At 40.7% G+C, this 21,017-nt stretch overlaps 1 protein-coding gene across 1 annotated transcript in view; it reads left to right on the top strand.

The window, feature by feature from the left end:
- gpc5c (glypican 5c) overlaps positions 1-21,017 on the top strand; it is an 83,586-nt gene that overhangs the window by 5,835 nt on the left and 56,734 nt on the right. The window contains exons 2-3 of the mRNA XM_029525408.1: positions 1,472-1,633; positions 14,017-14,720. Of these exons, the coding sequence (XP_029381268.1) occupies positions 1,472-1,633; positions 14,017-14,720 (866 nt within the window). The remainder of the gene's footprint in view (positions 1-1,471; positions 1,634-14,016; positions 14,721-21,017) is intronic.

Here is a 21,017-nt window from a genome sequence, read left to right as displayed (position 1 = left end):
TGCTAGGTAATGTGGGTGTTGGAGAGATCTTACCAGAATACTTTCATACTAAAGGATGCATTTTAAACATGTGTTGTCACAACAATTCCCCCAGGGTTAATTGATGTCAAGTAGCAAATGTAGGATTAAAAATAAAGTGTGACATTTTTTTTTTTTAGTAGAAACCAGTCATTGGCAAGCTTGAGACTTCAATGGTGGATGTAAGCAAGAGGAGGAGAATCATCAGTGTAAAAAGATTGGGGTGGGACTTTGTAGAAACTGTTGACATAAAGAGTGGACTGCTACAGAGATGGAGATAATGAGCTGTAAGGGGCAGGACAGCCAGTTATGACTTCACTCGTCTGGCTGTGGGAAGGGAACAAATGGAGCCTCACTGGGTAATTAAGAGACACCCATGCCTCACCAGAGTATGCCAGGCAAATGGGAGAGAGGGGGTAGAAAGGGAAAGAGGGATTGAGAATGCAACCCTATTGTGTTTCATGGAGGGATTTGGACAGTGAGGCACTGGTCCTGTGGTCTGCCCTAAGGCCATGCTTTAGGCTCTGGTTACAGCACCTGCCTCCAGCCACTCCATCCACCCCTTCCCCCTGTAAAACGAGTTATCATGTCAGCTACTGCATTATAGAAATGCCCCTGTGCTTTTGAATTTGGGCAAGGAGATGTGCCTGAAAGGAGAGTTTTAATAGCCAGTGCTAACTGTGACCGCTCTCACTGATGTCATGACAGTGTTTATATATGTATAGTGATGACAGACAGCAGGTGACACTGGCAGTACAGGGCGGACTCTGTTTCACCTGACGTAATTGTGCCTGAGTGAGCTGTTCTTATTTGCAATTAGGTAATTATCGTCATGTGTCTATTTTGAACTACAGTTTAATGGTTAAAGGCTAAGAGTTGACTTCACACAAATTCATTTATATACAGTATGTGTGTTTATGTGTATGTATATATATATATATATGTGTATGAGTATGTTTTTCAACTTGTGAAATGCAAGTATGTGCATAATTTGTGTCTGTTTCAATTGAACTTAGAATTCACGTACAAATATATGTCTTGTTGACGTGTGCAATCATATGAGTCAAAGTTATTTATATATTTGGCAAATGGCATTATAGCAGGAAAATGGGGCTCAATTCATCATCTACCCTCTCACCCTCCCATGATGCCTGGACTGTCTCCCTGTGGAAATGTGCATACTCAGAACAGTATCCATATACTCACACACCTGTAAAATACAGTATAGCTACAGCTAGATTCATATATACATGCGTGTGCATTTATTCCTCTACAGTAAAAGATATTTGTTATATATGCTGCATAAAATTATTTTATATGATACGAAATGAGGTCCATTTCCTCCACTTCCACTTGATGTGATGGACTTTATGTGTTACTGTTGATTTTTGGGGGGGGGCAGAGAAATGTTTTCAAACAAATAAAAACATAAATTTCTGCTTGACTTTCCCAGATGTGGATCTGTTCATTTGTAAACACCAGGGTCCCTCCTGCTGCACCCGGAAAATGGAGGAGAGCTACCAGTTTGCTGTAAAACGAGAAACCATCCACAACATTCACTCGTACAGCTACGAGCTTGAGCATCTCATCTCTGGCCACTCGGATGCTTTCCAGGGTAAGAACTGCAACAAAGGGGCCAGCAAACAAATGGATAGAATTTAACTTAAAGACTGGGTTGTTGTTGATGGAAGGGAAAATTATGTGTTATCATGTAGCTATTTGACACAAGTATACTCATATCTAAATAAGACTGGTGCCTCAGAATGTTAGCTTTTGCTGTTAGCTGGAAATAATTTCATTTGAAAACTTTGCCCAGCTCTTAGTTTACCTGAAACTGAACTTTTAACCTTTATTAAAATCCCTATTCAGCATTAAAAACAAAATAACTTTGTGTTTGTTTTCTTGCCAGCCAACAAAATTTATTCGCTCATTATTTGGCTTTTACTCAATTCCTCAAGGTTATGGTAGCTGGTGTGCAGGCAAGTGCGCAATTCACAAAATGGGCAACGCTTTAGTCTCTCCCTTCTCTTCTTCTGTGGGTTTGGCAGCCACAGATCTGTAGAGAAGGCTCATTGAGGGTAGATGGAGAAAAGGGCATAGAAGCATTTTTCAGCCTCCAGTATTTGGAGTAAAATCATCTGCTTTGTTATTATCTGATCCTTTTCTCAAGACAGCAAAACAATTACTGGAATCCTTGAAGAAATTTCTGTATCAGTGGAGGATAAAACAATCTGTACAGGGTAAATTTTTTTGGTTGCAATGGGTTTAGTAGTCATGTCAGTTCAGTTCCAGGAAAACAAATCCCGTTTCTGCTTGGTCTTGCCTGGCAAAGGCCTTTGTGTTACACCCAACTGAATCAAACAGTGCTTGTCCCCCTCTTCCTTCAGTAATTGCAGCGTCATATAAATTATAAAATTTCTGAAACAGACCAAGTTTTTCCTCTGCAAAACCTCACGCTCTATCCCACAAGGTTGGAAACATGCTTTCATGCTTTGCATGTTTTTAGTGTTACAGGAATTTCAGTACCATGCAATTAGTTTTATAAGACAATGGATTTCTTTGACGCTATGTTGGCCAAGTTTTATTTTATGTTGGATGTAAGACCACTTCTGGTCTTGGAAAGTGATATCATATGTGAGCAAATTGTGTAATAACTGTGAAGGGAAGTCATGGAGAATTTATTATTTCCAAAGCTTGTTGTCATGGACATTGTTCTTGTCATATTTAACTTGTAAATGTCATATGGGCATGGCATATTGATATCACACAATGTATCTCATATTCCAACAGAACCTACAAATGGGCTTCCACTCCTCTCAAATATATTTCTATGTTGGTTTTCACGTAGTACTGGAGATAAGCCAGCCTCAGGGCTGTTTGACAAGCAGGTTACATGAATAGAATTGACCATGTATGAATAGTGTTCCTGGTATTCATCCTTTTCATCATCATTAAGATCTTTCCCATCTTACCTCATGTCTGAGCCTGTCTGGAGAATGAAAACTTGGTGTTCCATATATCCAGAAAAGGCCAAGATGGAAAATAACAATGGAATAACAATAGACACTGGAGTATGGCGTTGCCGAAAATGATGATGTCACTAGCCTTCAATTTGCAAGGCCATCTAAGGACAGTCTCTGAGCTGTCTGAGTTCCTTGAGTGGAATGTAAAGTAGCAAGTGGTCATAGCAAGTAATGAGAATATGATTTTGGCTGATATCGTTGGCACTATTAATCAGTTATTGGTACTCTAAAAATGTGGGTAGCTTTCCTCTCCTGCCCCTCTTAGTTTGTACTGCATCTATACAATCCATCACATCACACTGCGCCAAACGTAGTTCACCACTAAGGCAGTTGTCCTCAGCCTAAAAACTTTGCACTTCCACTGTTTTGTTCTGGTGATTTTATTTCATACATCTTTCAAGACACAACTACACATCCATGTGCCATTCTGGTCATAATGCAACCTGACAAAAATTCTGATGTGTGTATGTTTTTCTCAATGTCTTGGTGGGACCTAATCCTTTGATTTGCTTAATATTTTTCTTTCTTTATTTCCTAATATTTATTAAATAATACAGAGAAATGCTAGTTCAAGTTTTGTTGTGCTTGTATAACAACAATAAGGCCTATTCTGATTGTAATGTACCTATTGGAAAGGAGATTGTGTGAATTTGTGTGCATGCATGTGTGTGTGTTTCTCTTGGCCTTTCTCTGTTTTAACAGGCCCCACTGTGCTTTGTCATGTGTGGGAGTTGTCGTGTCATGAGTATGACCCTATAAATGCAGAACACATCTATGATTTCATTTTTTTTCTCCTCTTTCACTGGTATTAATAAAAATGAATTTGTTCAGAAGCATGTCGTAATGAAATTTAGATTTAATGAAATTTTACTCTTTATTAAAGGAAAAATCAATAGGATGTTGAAATTCTCCAGAAAAATCTCCAAAATCTCCATGTACTGTTGTTTTGCAACGCCCAAAAATAATTCTTTCATTTAACTTAATCTTCTTACATACTCTTCAATATGCATAAGCCAACTTCACTGCTCTCCTCTCCATCTCCCAACACAGACAGACTCTTCTAATTCATGTAATTGTTGATAGAGTTGTGGGGTCGGATAGTGGGTAGGTGTCAAAGACAGAGCTAAGTCTACACTGTGCCAATCACGAGTTTCCATTAAGGCTTTGCTTTGGCCTGTAAACTTGTTCTTGCCAATTGAAACCTGACTCAGTGGGCAATTTGGGCAACTTTTGTGGCTGAAGTTTAACAGATTGATTGGTAACTGTATCTGTAATATGTTTATTTGCTTAAATGGCAGAACTGGAGCCTTACAATTAGTCAGAAAAATGTAATTGTTAAAAATTATTGTACATGCAATCCGGTGTGTGTGTGTGTGTGTGTGTGTGTGTGTGTGTGTGAATGACAGGTGGGAATGATGAGCATGAGACTAAGTATCTGGGTATATAATCACACTACTGGGAAGCAGATGTCAAGAAAATGCTGACACTTTTGATCACCAGTGTCACTGATATGAGAGCATCCTGGCACATGATGTCTGTGTTTGTGTTCATATGTGCGTGTGTGTATTTAATGCTGGCCTTTGAGTCTTTTGTAAATGTGCATCTTGATCTTTGGGCGTGTGCTTGAGTCTACCAAAGACATGTGAGCATGTCCAGTATTTACCACCGTTGCAAATCATCGTGCCTTCCTCACGGCTCAAGTTGTCCTCACAAGAGCTGACAACTGCTTTTCAGAGAAACAAATTCTCCTGCCCTAGATAGCACTCTATCATCAATGAAAGCATACTGCATTTAAAACTTTGCCCTTCACTGAGGGCACAAGGACTGCATTTGACAAAGAGTGACATTGAGAGTTAGACAACGACTGAGAAAGAGGCCACGGCAAGGACGATGCCTTTTCTCATTGAGGCGACATAATTAGCTGATCCTTGTCTCATCATTCAAGAACTCTGCAGCCCCCCTTCTCCTCTCCCCCCTCACCCTTCCCCAGGAGATCTTGGGAGACAGTGTGTGCAAGAGTGTATGTGAGAGGCAAAGTGAGGAAAATTTAACCCCAGGCAAAAGGATCCTTGTGGGCCTTTTCTGTCGATGGCAAAGAAAGAAGTCTCAGTGAAGCGGGAATTGGTTAAGACAGGAGGAGAAATGAGCAACAAAGGCTGTGTGGTCTGCCGGTACATCTCCCTCTTTGACTGTTTTTCTCTCTTGTCTCTCACTGGTGGTTGGTAGTTCAGCCTACTGTAATTGTCTCTCTATCCCTTGGGATTTTGCGCCTGCCTTATTGCCTGTTTAGACAGAAGACAGAATTCTGCGTGTCTGTTGCTCTTTGTACCTCAGCCCCCAGTGTCTCTGCAACCCCCCTAGACTGACAGCCAATGAGATCTAGCCTAAGGCCCTATTGTTAATGAGCGAGCACAGATTAATCTTTTTAAATTCCTTAATTTCTTCTATCTGAATGTCAGGATCACCCTGGGTGGCTCGTACCACATAGACTATCTAAAGGCAACTGTCTCATCATTATACCGAAGATTTATATATGTTTGAGTTCACAACTGGTGTGGGCACGTATGTATGTGTATATCATATGCATGAGTGCGAGTGATAAGAATGATGAATCACTTGGCTGTCGTCTCCTGTCCCCATTCTTTCATCAGAAATCGATCGTTCTATCTATATTTTCATCTCTCTGAATTTGTCTGGAAGTTCTTTATCACATTTTGCCTGTGATCTTTTTAGCCTGTTCTCTCCCTCACATCATCATTTTTTCCCCCTCACTTCATGTCTTAATGTATTTTTCTGCAGATGTTTTGACCGACAGGGTTATTGCTCTAGAGGCTGATGCTTGGACATGGGATGACATTGCACTGCACCATGAGCTCATACTTAAATTAGGGAGGATATCCGGAATCTATCCCTGCACGTCTTATTTAATCACACAGGGTGGAGGGTGAAACGTGTTTATGGGCCTAATGGTGGAGCAAATACATTGTGAATTTGTGTGTATATTTGTGTGTTCTAAACGTGTTTGTCTTTTTGCTACGCTTTCCTAGTCTTCTGAGTAGACAAGAAACATACAGGCAGACGTTTTCCTCAGAGTTTTCAGGACTCTGTTCACTGGAGAAAAGAGGCAAAGAACAAAGGAAAGGAAAGGGAGGAGTGAGGGGAAAAGCTCAAAGCCTTTTCCAGTCATAAAGTCACACTCAAAGCTTCGCTAATTTCCTCTGCTTTTTATCTGCCCCTCTCACCTCAGTGTGAATGTGCAAGTGAGAATTTGTGAGGAGCAGCGAGATGGGCATACAAAATGAGGAGTGAAAACTTAAGACCCCCAAAAGTTTTTTTGAAAAGCGTGCACAGAAATGTTTTTAATGGGAATCAGCCAGACTTTTGTATTGGTGTGTGTGAGTGTGTGGCAAAGATTCAACAAGTTTTTACACCGTGGGCTTTGCAGTTCCCTGCCACTCGTTCTCATCCCCCTTTCTTCCTGGGTGTCTCTTTCCGCCTGTGGCCCATGCTTTGTCAGCAGTGGGTGCTTAACAAGAGCATGCTGGGTTTAGGTGGGCGCTGTGCCAACAGCTTGCCTGTTGCCACGTGCTCTTCAGGGAGCCCTTGCGTCTCTAAGATAACCCAGTTGCCAAATTTGTGCTCCATGGAATGAAACCTTAAACATATAAATTCTTCCCGGTCTTCTCGTTCACCCCAAAAATCTCCTCGTTTTTCTTCATCATGGTTATTCTGTTCTCCAACAGCCAGGTCTTTCTTATCAACCATCCGTGCTCCCAAGTATAACATTTAGTGCCTAAACAAATAGGAGTTAGCCTGCTGCCAGGCTCCACAGCCGCAATTTGGCATACTAGCATGAAATAAAACAGAGATAAATATCCCCTTAGTTTCCGCCAACACAGTCTCTTCTCACATCCATTGGTTTTATGACACATAACAAATTCTTTTTTTGACCTTGCCTTTCAGCTAGCCTCAACAAACACTCTTGGTATAGTCTTAAGTTTCATCTGTCTCACTGCTATTGTATGAAGACAATAAGCTTGATGTCCAGGAAGTTTCTTGGTAATCAGACAAAGTCGCATCTCCTGGGGCTTGTTCTCTGTCGAGGAGAATTTGGCTTTTCTGGGACTGTATCTCTGGCTGATGGGATTAATACTCTTTCTGCTACACATTTGTCCAGCCTGGCCTTTTCCTGTGTACTGTTTGACTCTGCTGCAACTGTCCTTTGCAGACTAATCCCAAAAGTCATAAAATGTGTGTGTATGTGTGTGTCTGTCTGCCGTGTCTACAAATATGAGATGAAGATCTGTGTGCATTACATTTTATGCACACAAATATGATTCTATTGCTATCTGCCTTTATTCAGTCAAAAGAAAGCAAATAAAATTGTGGAATATGGTCAGAATAAGGTCATGCTGCATGAGAAAAAGAGCGGTTGAACGCTGCAGTTTGGCCAGACTTACATGTCTGTAAGCAAGTTGCTTCCACCCCGACACCGCTGGGAGATCAGGGTGTGTGCTTTATATGTGCTTTTAATGCAAAGTGGATGAGCATCATGATACATGTCTCGGTATTGTGACTCACGCTGTTACTTCGGCTCCAAAGTAGGTTGGAATTGGCTGTCCTTCTCCCATCTCCCACTACCAGCTCACTTCATCACTCCTCCATTCAAGTCAAATCACTTTCCTCATTACACGCTGTGTTGGACACTCCTATTCTTCCTCTTCGCCTCTGTGGCTCCTAGCTCACCATTAAGGAGTCCCCACGGTAGGCTTTATTCACTAATCCTTCACTCTTTTATTTGTGGTATTCCAGAGAAGGAGGTACAATAAATGAGAGTAATGGAGACAAAGTGTTGCGCTGAAGCTATCCAGCCATGTTTTTTGATCCATGGTGGATTATGATATCTGCTGTTCTTTCTGCCAAAATGAACAGAGGGTTTACATGGATCTGCTCTTAAATCAACCACATAAATGTCAATCACTGGCAAACGCTTAATACTTATTGTGATTTCATTCATGTGATGAATTAAATAAAATATTTGTATACATTCATTTTGATTATTTCATATTTTTCTTTGAAAATGTGTTTATGTTTTTCATGGCATTATCACAAAAGCTTTGACTTAATCAAAGTAGTATTTTTGGTCCATAATTGAAACAATGCATCGGTGAACCCTCCCCCCCCCCCCCCAATGCTGAAGCTGAAAAATGAAAACAGAGGCCACACCTGCAAAGAAAAGTGTACATTTTTTTATTATAGCCCCTTTCATCTTGGATTCCTTTCACACCTCAGTTTAAGGGTCTGTTTTGTGTTAATCTTATGTTAGTTTAAATGTTTCCCTTCCTTTTGTGTGAAAATCTGAAGCCCAGTTTTCATCAATTTGTACTTAATATTATGGGTTATTACCTTGACAAGGCTTTCTTGTCCATCAAAAACCACCAAGACATCATTACATCCAGATTTTGGAGAAAATGCCTCTAGTCTCTCAGATCATTTTTAATGTTCTCATCTGCAGAGTACAAAGTCTTTGGCAGCTAATTTGCCGTTGAGCAGTGGCTACTTTTCTCTCTTTTTCTCCAGAATTTGAATCTGTAATGGGCATATTATTATTTTCTCTGTCTGTAGAGCAATAAACAATGTTTCACAACCGAATCATTGGGATAAAAGTGTATGTAGCAATCCTGTTTCTCCCAGTGCAGCTTCCATAAAGCTTTACAAAGTTAGCATTGGGTTCAAATAATCTTTGGGTGTGGTGCTCTATGTTGCTTTTTAGGGCTGCGGTATATCAATAGAAACATGTTTTATTTCCCAATAAACAGCAGAGATATGGAGGGTCCTACCCATCTCCTTTATGGTATTAGCCACTTGAACAACCATCCCTCCTTCCTGTACTCTTCCCATACCCCCTCACCCCCTGCCTGTGCACTCTGTTTCCTCAAACCCCGTCCTTCTTTCCTCTGGTCAATCCCGTGCCTTCGATCATGTTTCCCTACTGTAGCCACAGCACACAGAGCAGCGACCACCCCCCGCACAAAATCTCCATCTCCACTCCTCCCCCTCATTACATTATACCTCAGTGCACCCCAATTGCCACTGGCATCTGTGGAATTGTTTATGTTTCGGGATTTTGATATTGCTGGGCTGCCTTTTTAATTACTGGAATGCTGATGGAGTGATGGGGAGCTCTTTAGCCCCAGTTCCACATCCTCTACCATCTTCTCCTCCTTAACCTCCTCCTGTCTTCCATCTCAAGATTATTATCACAACTGCTAGCTTCCCAATAGGACAAGTAAATTAAAATTTCAGGTAATGGGTAGCTGAAATGTGTTCACACACATCAGTGATTGAATATGCATAATATGTTGTAGTCACTGTTTTTTTTTTAGTTACTTGAGTTTATTTCAAATTTGCAGGAGCAGGACATCTGTGCCTCTCATCTGACTGATGAGTCAGACTCCCACTTTAGACTTCATGTGTGATTTTGCCATGCAAGTATGATGAATCAACAGATTGATTCATTGACTTATTAATAGCTTATTACCTTTTTAAACTGTTTGTGAAAGGTTAGAGCCTGAGAGAGTGTATGACATTGCAGCTATCCTCTGTAACCCAAGATGATCAGTGCTCATATCTTAGGGAGATGTCCCTAAGTACACCATTTCTACTAATTAAAACAAGGATATGCAATCTGCACAAATGTCACTATGTCACATATCTGTGTGGTGACCTGTTTGAAACCCAAGCCCATGGAAGGATTAAAATGCTTTGCCTGAGAAGACGGCTGGTCAGGTCCAGTCAGGTCTGATTGCCAAGATAGGAATGGCCCACAGCTTGATGGTATGAGAACAGTGTCTCCTACCTCATTATCACAATATTACCGCATCTCCCAAGCACATGTGACCACACACACACACACACACGCTCACCCAACTCTACAGGCATACATTCATTATTAAAGGTGGTGTCTCTCATCCAATAGAAAGAGTGAAAAGCCACAGCTTCCCAAGGGTCTTGGGCCATGCATTGCTGTAGCATGAGTTTATCCAGTATTAGATATTGCTAAACTCCTCTATTTTTTATAATAATAATGAATGATTATAATTATTATAATTTTCAGACTCAAAAAGCTCTTTGTCAAGGTATGCAGACATTATGAATGTCATCATTATCAACTTCACTTTTGAGTTCTGTAAACATGAAATTATATTGCATGATATATGTCTAACCGATGTACAGTGCAGTTGCATGATTCTCTCTGCTACGATGTACAACCGCTACAAGGCCAAAATCAGCAATTGAAAGTGCTACATCAATGTTTTTAAATGATATCTAACAGAAAACGCAGCATATACTACTAGATGAACTGTGTAATAGTAGTACAGTATAATCATTGTGTCTAACCTCTCAACGCACACTTACCATGTTGGTCTCTGTGGTGGTATGTGTCTGTGCATCATGTGTAAGTGGATTCGAAATCAGAGACTATTGGTTAGCAAAGGCGAGGAACATTATATTTCTGACTTCAATCTCAAAGCTGCCACTGTGCTTATTTGACTCAGTTATTGTGGCAGCTTCACCATGGTGACACTTGAGCTTTAATTACACCAGTAAAACACTGGGTTGCCATGAAAAATGTAAAGTGGAAATAGAAATTAAAACCCTCTGATCTCAGAAAACGGCCTTGGCTTAGCATTGCTGGAAAGATATGGTATAATGTCGTCTCCCAAAGTCATAAATGCAACTTAGTTCAAGCCACTGTATGAAAAATGTCTCCTTTGCTTTGCAACCACTGTGTTTTTACCCATTTAATACCTTGTTTGTTCCGAAGCAGGGAGCTTATTTAGGCCCATAGGGCCACAGACACAGCAGGTCTGTTCATTTATTCTTGTACAGTTAACTTGATAATTATGTATTTTGAATTTCAGTGTTTTTAGGACTTCCTTGCAAATTAAATATAATTGTTATAATCGTTTCATGCAAAATAGCCTCAATCGAGCCAGACTTCACTTCCCTAGAGGCATACTGATGGTAGATGTGACATGGTAATGATAGCCACCCACAACTGTGTCTGAACTGTGAATGAAATGTGGCTCAGACACAGTGGTCAGAGAGAGAAGACTCAAACCCAATAGACTATCATGCAATAGTAGTTAAGCATAAAGAGCTAGCTCTGTCTGGTTTCTTGTTTTTTGTTCTCACCCTGGTTCTCAGGGCTAAAAAGTGCAGAGAAACCCACAAAGGTTATACTTGATTTATCTCAGAGAGAGAAACCAGATCCGTGTGTAGGGGAGAACTTGATAGAGAACAGAAAATCAGTGATGTAGAAAATTATTGAATCATGAGAGCCGGTTTCTTGTTTGTCAGAGGAAGCAGGGAGAGGGAGAAAGGTGGGCTCTACTTACTCTACCCTACTTTAGTATATTCGGAGAGGACATGTTTAAAGTAATAGCCGTGGAGACACAGGGAAGTGCTCTGGACCTAGGGGCCAAATGAATCCAGATGTCTGAGCATGTTCACAAGGTGGAGTCCTCTTGTACAGTAGTTGTTTTTCCTTGTTTAAAAGTTCAGTTGCCTCTTTTTAATTATTCTTGGCTCCCATTCTCTCCTCCCTTTGTCCTCTTTCATGTTCTATGTGTCACTCTCTTGGCAAATAAAAATAAGATTTTTAACAAGTACAGAATGTCTAGTGGATTTAATGGTCCCATCATAAAAAGTAAGGAAGACATGCATCCATTCTGTAAGGAAAAGGTTTAGCCTAGCCCCTTCAGAGGCCTTGATTGGTTCATCCACATGTCTTGATAGGCAGCCCAATCAGCTGCAATTCTTCCCATGTTTACTGGGGGCAGGCTCCAAAAGAAACTCAATCCCTAGCAAAAATAAACTTATTAGCAGCCTGCAACTCTCTATAGCTAAAGTAGGCCTAGTCAGGCACTGCCAAGATGGTGATGGCAGGGCAGCCTGATGAACTTCTTCACCAATCTTCAGAATCCTATGAGTGACATTACAGACTCTCATCTTGATATACAATCTATGATGTTGATTAGTTGAATTCTGTTTTTGTTCCCGCTACACCTCACAGAGAGTAAGATTAAACTGTGGTATTTCTTAGCATGATAATTTCACAACATTATTTAATACTGTGTAACTTAACCCCATGAATGTACCTTGGGGTCTAAATGTTTTGTGGCTATTTAGCCTTGTGGCCTAAATGGCATGCGAGCAGGCAGGCATCACATGGGTACCGTCTCCATGGACTAATTGGCACTTTTACATCTTCTCTTGCTATTTAATTCTTTCACTTTGTTGCTCTTCTTGGTCTGTTGTTAGGTTGACATCTCTGGAGGGCTATGCAACTGCCATCAGCCTACAGACACACCACGATTCACCACTCTTTACAGTAATAATCCCTAGCAGACCGTTAAATTGAATGTCTGCCTGCTTGTTTTCTATCGCATGCAGTCACTGGGCTCAAAACCCATTTAATAGGCCATATCTTTAAATGTTTTGTGTGGGGGAGCTGCTCTCTTGATGACAATAGTGTTTTCTGGCCCATTACAAATGAGTTGTGCCTTTTTCTGTCCAGTGGGGAGCCCCTGTGTGTCATAGACAGTGGTCATATTAGTGCAGCTGTTAAGGAGGACTTGACTGTTATCCTTCTGTCTGTGAGCAGGGAGGGGCTGGACAGACATGCACACAAACGCATATACTCATTTGGCAACCATCACTGTGCTAAAATAGATTGACTGTCTGTCATGAAAGAATATGTGTTATCTAATTTTTAAAAGACTAAGGCCACAGATCATCAATGACCTATTATTCAAACACCATGGGCTTATGTCCATTTGATTCATTTTTTTGTATGTAAGTATATGCCTGTTGTGAGTGTGTATCTGTGCATGTGGTGGTAATTTGGGAATGTGTGTTGGCACGCTCCTTTTCTGTCTCAAATTCTGTACAGTTGCTACTGCTCCTTCATGTCCTGACATGCTTTTAAGCTGACATCACACCCAAGAGTGTTGTGTTCATGGCATACATATACAAACTGACGCACATATGTGTACACAGTGCCACACAGTTGCATGCACGAAGGAGTGGTTGGAGAGTAACTGAGAAGGAGAATTGGAAAGAGGGTTATTGGATTAAGTGGATTGATCATAAAGAGAGTGCAATAAGAGAATGAGAAGTCTGTATGGTAGAGGTTACGTTGCATGTGACAGCCAGTAATAGAAGCTGTTTTTCCTTCATGTGTTTTAAAAGTAATATTTTCCAGTTCCAATAGAGTTGTATCGAACTATACACCATTTCATTGTGCAGCGGGGGATGGGAGTTAAGTAAAAGTGTATATTGGACAGAAATGAACAGCAATGAGAGTTGAATCAAGTCTCTCTTCTCTCTAACTTTCTGTCAGTTGTAGTAGCCAGAGTAGCAAGAAGTGGCATTTCATTGGCACTAATCGGCCTCCATGCTTACATCATCGATCACTGTACAGCTTCACTTGCTCACCAGGAAATGACATAAGAAGTGGATGAGTCAACTCCTTCTTGGGTTTGAGTGTGTGTGTGTGTCTGTGTGAGTGCTGGTTGTGTGTCAGAAATCCCTGTAAAATCGAGAATATAGAGTGTTTGCCATAGAAAATAAAAACTGATTGTGGTTTCTATGCATAACGGCCGCGTTCAACTCTCACACTGTCTCTTCCTCTCTCTCTCTCTCGCTCTGTCTCCTTAACACGTATTTATTGGGTTGATGACTTCATGCACAATGATTTGCAACTGCGTTATAGGGAAACTTGACACTAGTTTCTCAGTCCAACTTACTGATACACATTAGCCAAGCTTAGCTGGTTTGGAGCCAGGTTTGGAAATTTGAATGTATTACCCATTCCATGGAGAGCCTGTAGATCAGCTGTGATTTTACAAAATGAATGTCCCTGTTTCTCTTTCTATGACTTATCTGTTCTTTTCTGCTTAATTTTCAGACATGTTCCAGTACCTGCTATCCTTCTCTCAGGGCCACCTGAGTTCACTTTTGGAGGGAACGTACTCTTCCCTGTCGCGTCATGCCCTTCCCCATGTAAATCAACTCTTCTCCTCACTCTCCCTCTACCTTCGTGGGGCCAATGTTTCTGTGGAGGCAACAGTTCACCAGTTTTTCAACAACCTCTTCCCACTCGCCTACACGCGGCTAATCAATCCAGGTATTGAAGGCAGCATGATGGCGGGCACTGAAATGGGGGACTGTCTCCGTATGATCCGGCAAGACGTCAACCCCTTTGGACCTCACCCTGCTGTCATGGCACAGGAGCTGGCTGGGGCTTTGGGAGCAGGAAGACAACTAGGCCTGGCCTTGGAGGAGGGTGTGGAGGTGATGAATGCCACAGAACATGTCAGTTTGAGCAAAGAGTGTGTGAAGGGCCTTGTGAAGATGGTGTACTGCTCCCACTGCAGAGGTTTGACGCTGATCAAGCCCTGCGTAGGTTACTGTCTGAATGTAATGCGGGGTTGCTTGGCCAGTGTGTCGGAGCTCGATCAGCCATGGAGGAAGTATACCAGTTTATTGGAGCAACTAACCCATGCCATGGCTGGGCACCACAGCCTGGAACTTGCCCTGCTTGGGGTCAGAGGTCATGTTAATGAGGCCTTACTCTATGCACAGCTCCATGGTCCACTCATCACTGCAACGGTAAGTACACACAAAAGAAACATAGATTAACTGCTTTGATGGCACATGCATGAAACTCCAAAACCTTTTTGTTTAACATCTTTGTTTTATGCATATACTTTGGCAATGTTCAGTGTATTAATTGGAAACGTTTTGCAGGCTGCTTGTGGGTTATGAGCCATTTTTTCCACCAATGCAACAAAGGACTCTGCACACTGCTTTAATGTTTGCACAGTATTGAAACTATTCAGAGAAAAATAATGTTTATGTTACAAAAAAAGATTTGACTGCTTCCAAAGAAATGAGGGCTGCTTTGAGGCGAGAGAAGGAGCAATTTGACCATAATCGCAAGGCAGCTAAAAATCACGACTGCCAATGAGATTCATACTTAAATTCCTCATTGACTGATGTAAAAGAGAAAAGTAGAGGCTATAATGCAAATTGGCTGCTCTTACAGGCTGTTGGTATTACCATATGCCTTTTTCTGCATGTGGTTATAGGTTATATATTTACAGTTTCATTAAGTTCTTAAAACTCTATAATGCTGTTCTAATCTGTTTTCTACAGTGTAAATTAGGATATTGGTAAACTTTATTTTAGTTTGTACTGTGGATTTCAAGAAGTGTTTAGGTTAGAATAGACTGAAAGAACAAAATCTATATAGTCAGCAACTCCTTGCACGTCATTTACCTCTGCTAGTATGCAATGAACAGTCATATATTTTGTTTTATTATTGGGGCTTTTTATACCTTTATTGTAGAGATTTAACTGCTCTTAAAAATCCGCAGGCCAGAGAATACTATGCGAGAAAAAGAAATACATCTATGCACCTTCTACTCAAGGTTCCTGGGTAGTATTTGTCAGTAAAACTGGACAGACTTCCTGGCGCATCCATTTCTGAGATAAATTTTTATCCATTTAAGAAATTCTCACCTCATTAGTTTTTCAAAGGTCACAATATATTGTCATTGTTGTTATTGTTTACACTGTGTGTTTACTTCTCACTGAGCTTGTGACTGCAATGTTATTTAGAAAGCAAGTCTCAAGTGTTCATTATTCAGACTTCACCATAGCATGTTTTTGCTACTTAGAAATGCATCCAAAATTGCCTAAATTACAATGGCATGGTAAAAATACTGGAACCACAAGGCCAGTCCACTATCTGTTACAGGTTGCAGTTCTGTGAGCAATTTGATTTTAATTATGTATTACAATCAACTGAGATGCCTACCTGGTAGGTGGGAAAATACATTCAGCATGTACAGCGGTGGAACGTGTTTGGTAGGAACCATAATATTTCTGTAAACAGTAATTATTATTCCTCATTCGATTGGGGGTAAACATGTGAAACCTCCGGTGTGGTCGTTTAAAGTTGTGGGGATCATCAAAGCCTCAACGACTGCACAATAAACACTCATATCCAAATGCAACACTTACTGTATACACCCAGACATGGAGGGTCGGTTGCCAGGCTTAAAGACTGACCTAATACAACTATGCAGTGAGAGAGACAGCTTGTATTTCGTGTGTGTATGTATTTATGTGTGTGTGTCTGCCTGCTTGGTATTCATGTGGCGGCAGGCAAGGCCGGAGCAGGGAGTCTAACATGGGGACAAGTGGGACAGAATTGAAAGGGTTCCAGCCAGGCCATACAAACTAGACCCAGCCAGTTGGAAAAAGAGCCCAGAGAATAGTTGCAGGAAAAGGAGGTGGCCCCCAGACGGACACTGGTGGCTCCCACTTTCTCTGCTCTTTCTGTGTTTGCCTCATGCAAGCTTGCAACAAGGCTAGAGTGCAAACATGAACACAATTGCGCGCGCACACGCACACACACACACACACACACACATATACAGGGACTCATGACTCTCATGGCTTTTGTAAATCACAGTATGTTTTTACAAACCCAATGTGGCCTGTCAAGGAAAACTGTTCTGGAAGTATCTGGTGCGCAACTACTGTGTCGGCATTGCCACCTCCACCCTCATGCCTCCAATCTACCCCCCTGGCCATCATTTCAACATTTTAAAAAACAATTTTTTCATAATCATATCCTATATTATCATACCTACTGTGCTGCAGAGCAAATAAACAGCAAATGCCTTGCTTTACATATGGCAGCTTTTTTTAACTAATACAATATGTGTGAAGTCAAGCACAGACTTTTGGTTTTTGCAGAGTCAGAATCCTATATTCAGTTGTTATTAAAGAAATTATTATGACTGTGTGGTTTTACACAGGGATGTTATCCCGAACCATATTGCGGTTGCTCATTTCAGTCACTTCGAGAGCTGTAGACAACACAGAGTCTGGGTTATATGTTGCGATACGTCATAGAGTAGGACCTGGATTGCAACACGTACACTGTACATACTGTATACTGTGCACACAGACAGGTATCAGATTTTAGAGGTCCTGTAAGGGGTCTAGATGTGTGGCCCACCCTGTGACAATACTGGCAGTGCACACAAGACTGAAAGGCAGCCATTGATATATGCAGGGCAACAGCAGGATAGATTCTGTTTTAACACATTCCTGTTCTTATTGAGATGGAGCGTGAACGTGGGTCAGAGGGAAGTGGTTATGGTTATGGATACTGTCGGGGAGCCTGGGCCTGGATTATGTTGAGTAGACACAATTAGGAGAAAATTGGAAACTATCCAGTACAAGTGGCAACTTCTATTGGGCCCCAGTGCAAACGGTAGCTCCAATGTTCAGTGAGGTTTTCTCCCTCAGAATACGACAACGTTGAATTAAATTTAAAGTTTCTCCCTCCGGACCCAGCTAAGCTTGAGAGGCCACAGACTGCTGTTTATTGACACGGCCCTAAAAATGATATGTGTTATATGAGCTAGTGCGTAACTATATATCCTTTACTTGCTGAAGATGAGTAGACTGAATAAATCTTAACAGTAAGATTCATGTACTGTGTTCTCTCACTCTGTCATTGACTTGCACATTCACCCTTTATTTATTTATTTATTTATTTATTTATTTATTTCAGAATTTTATAGTTTGCTTATGAGAAAATACTACCAGTGATCCAGATTAGAACTGTTTATATGCAGGTCTACCTTATCCCCTTGTTGGTTTTATCCCAGCTTTTCATTACAGACTTATGGAAGAATGATAATAGCAGCCTGGGCCTTTAGATAATGGAAACAAGGGCCATTGGGATGACTGGAAGGTTTCCATTCACCACGGCGGCACCTTAATAAACTGCAGTGGCTTACATTGGAAAAGCTGTTTTGTTTTTCTAACCTTCAAAAAAACAAAACAATATCATTAGCATGAAAACAAACATTCTTGTTATCACAATTTCAGATGTAATTTTCTCTTCAAAAACCTTTAGAGATACCTAGACTTCAGCTGCTGCAAACACCTCCAGAGGGCACCTTCTAGAAAATTATTAGCTATACAGACTCAGGCCTTTATGGTTTTTGTGTCTGATGTTTGAGACCGGTAGCTGATGCAAAATGCGCTCATAGCCAATTTATATGCTTAACCCATCTTTCTAAGTTGTGCGTTCCTTTGGCACTGTGTCTAACCATCAAGCTGGCTGACTCACTTACTCAGCAGTCCATTAGCTAATGATGGTGGGGGCCGCCTCTCTCTTGCTCCGCCACCCTCACACGTCTTTTCCCTCTCTCCCTTGCCCTCTTTTGATGATTTCCCTGCATTAATATTCTGATGGTTTGTAGCAGTCCTCAACACCACAAACATTCTGCATTTCTTCTCCTCTGTATAAAAACTGCACTTCTAACAGTGAACAACAATCATATTGTTTATTCTTGGACTGTAAATTTAAAGCATTTGTTCCTTTTTCTCTGTGTCCTCCCCTGTGTCTCTTCTGTGGCTCTTCAACTGGTTTACTTTACATAAATACATGTAATTGAATTTTTTAATTATTAATTACTGGAATAATGTAACATATCACATTTGTAGTTGATTGTAAGTTCATGAAATCTTCACATAGAAGTACTAACTGATCTGGGCATTCCTCTCAAAGCCTGAAGTCTGTCACTAATGCACAATTTCACACAGAGTAAGAACTTCAATGAGAGGCAGAGATGTTAATATTAAGTCTGTATCAAACTAAGTTTTCATTTGACTTGATCATTATCTACAAAATTGAGGAACAACACGTCCTATTCAGTTTAAACTGGACCACACCACTTTTTAGGAAAAAAACTACTTGGTTAAATATGCTGAGCTAGAAACGCTGTAATTACAGCAAAAACATACCACACTGGGGCTGTCTTACTTGCTGTCATTGTGGTGTTTATATCCATTGTGTTAGGACCCAAAGCCACTTGAACTTTTTACTCCTTTGCAAACCCTGCTTCCTATCCTTCCTATCGTTTCTGCCCCTCCCTCTCAGTCGACTTTAAATAGCTCCTACCATCCATGTATGTGTCCTCATACTCTTCACCTGATGCCTGGGTGTTCACTGGCCTGGTGTTTGTGCACCTTTGAACTTGAGCTGACTGGAAGGATAATTTCATGCAGCTGCTGCTGTGGAATTAACACAAATGCCTCCTGCATCTGTGTTATGATTTTAGTGGTAATTTGTGGTTCATTGAAAGTCTTGAAATGGACATGTGGACTTTCTATCCGCAAGCCGCTTTTCTTTGCTTGTATATTGCAGGCACCATATCACAGGCACAGGCGCGATGAACTCACTTGACCTCCTTGGGTGTCTTTTTCCTGCTTCTTTCCTCCATCTTTGTGGTATGACACCACTTGAATCCTCTTGCCACATTGTGTGTCTGTAATTCTCGTAAATTTGTTTACAGAGATGGATAAATGCAGTCAACAAACTCTGCAGTAACACCCATACTTACAGGGAAACACCAAGAGCCTCTAATTTTTCGATCATCTGTGACTGGTTTAATCAGGCCTCATTGCGGATAGAAAACTCTGCATCCTTCTCACTGATTGGACTCTCAAGGACTTTTTCCTGTGATATACGAGGGACTCACTCTCTCTTTAATTAGCATTGACATAATTCGGATAAAAGAGAGCAAAAAAGACAAGATGGGAGGGCCGTGCTGATTGACAGGAACTGCAGAGTAAAGACAAAGTGATTCAGAGAAACTAGACTGAGAACTAAGAGCGCAAGGAAGAACTGGAGGGGAGAGAGCGAGAGGAAAAAAGGGCAAGGGGAGAAGAGCAGTGCTGTAAATCTGTCCTCTTACTCAAGGCTCTGGGAAACGCCAAGTTGAAAACTATCACAATTTGCTTATGATTGGTTCAAGGGCTGTTATATACAGAGAGCTTTCAAAATAGTCCATTTTTTTTCTCATTTTTTGTTATGCTGCAGTTGTCATACAAAAATAAAGATGTGTTTTTTCCACTCAGCAATGTACACTCCACTTCATAATGACTAACTAAAGACAGAAATTTTAGAGTCATTTCAGTATCTACACTGTATCTTTGGAACTCAGTAGCCAATGAGGAAAACTTTAGTGCAGCACATTTTTTTTATTTATTTATTTTTTTTTAAACACCTGCTACTGCTTCAGTGAACTACCTGGCTCTGCAGAAAGTCATTTTCTTTGCTGTTTATAGACTTTTCAAATCATATCCAACCAAGTCTTACCATGTCATCTCATCTCAAATAATGATATGAACTACATTTCAAGTTTTAATGCGGGTTTTGCATCATTCTGCTGTCAATTTGAGGTATTTAATGTAGATTCATGAGAAAGAAATGAAGGAAACAATTGTTGCAAAAGGCTGCAGTTTAAAATAAATAAATAAAGATGGATGAATAACCCATCTTTATGTGCTGACTATTACAATAAAGATTGGCCTTTAAATTTTGGCCAGATCTTTATCCAAATCATTAACTCAATTGAGCATACATTTCAGTCAGCTAAAAATTTGTTCAACCTGATGCATGCAGCTACATTATATAAATTAATCCACTTTGTTATATCATCAAATTATAGCTTGCTACTGTCTCATCATAGATAATCAAAATATGATTCAATTAAATTTGAAAGGGGGAGCACTTTGGCACTGTGGTTAGCGCTATTGCCTCACAGGAAAACTTCCCCCTTAACACCTTTGCGTGTTATACAGTGAGGCAGCATGAATATGTGCTGTTCAGCTACGCATACCGTGTCTGTTGCTATATGTTGGCCTGATGGACAGATGATCTCTCCAGGGTGTACCCTGCCATTGTCAGCTGGGCTAAACCTACCACAGTTCAGTGATATAGATAGTGGATGGATGAATTTGGTTTACCTGCTCCATCCAGAACCACTGATGGTTGTCCTTGAAATTCTAAAACCTACATCTGTGTGTGTATTC

This window comes from Echeneis naucrates, chromosome 17 (assembly GCF_900963305.1).
Source record: "Echeneis naucrates chromosome 17, fEcheNa1.1, whole genome shotgun sequence".
NCBI lineage: Eukaryota > Metazoa > Chordata > Actinopteri > Carangiformes > Echeneidae > Echeneis > Echeneis naucrates.
This window is presented reverse-complemented; position numbering and strand designations above follow the sequence as displayed.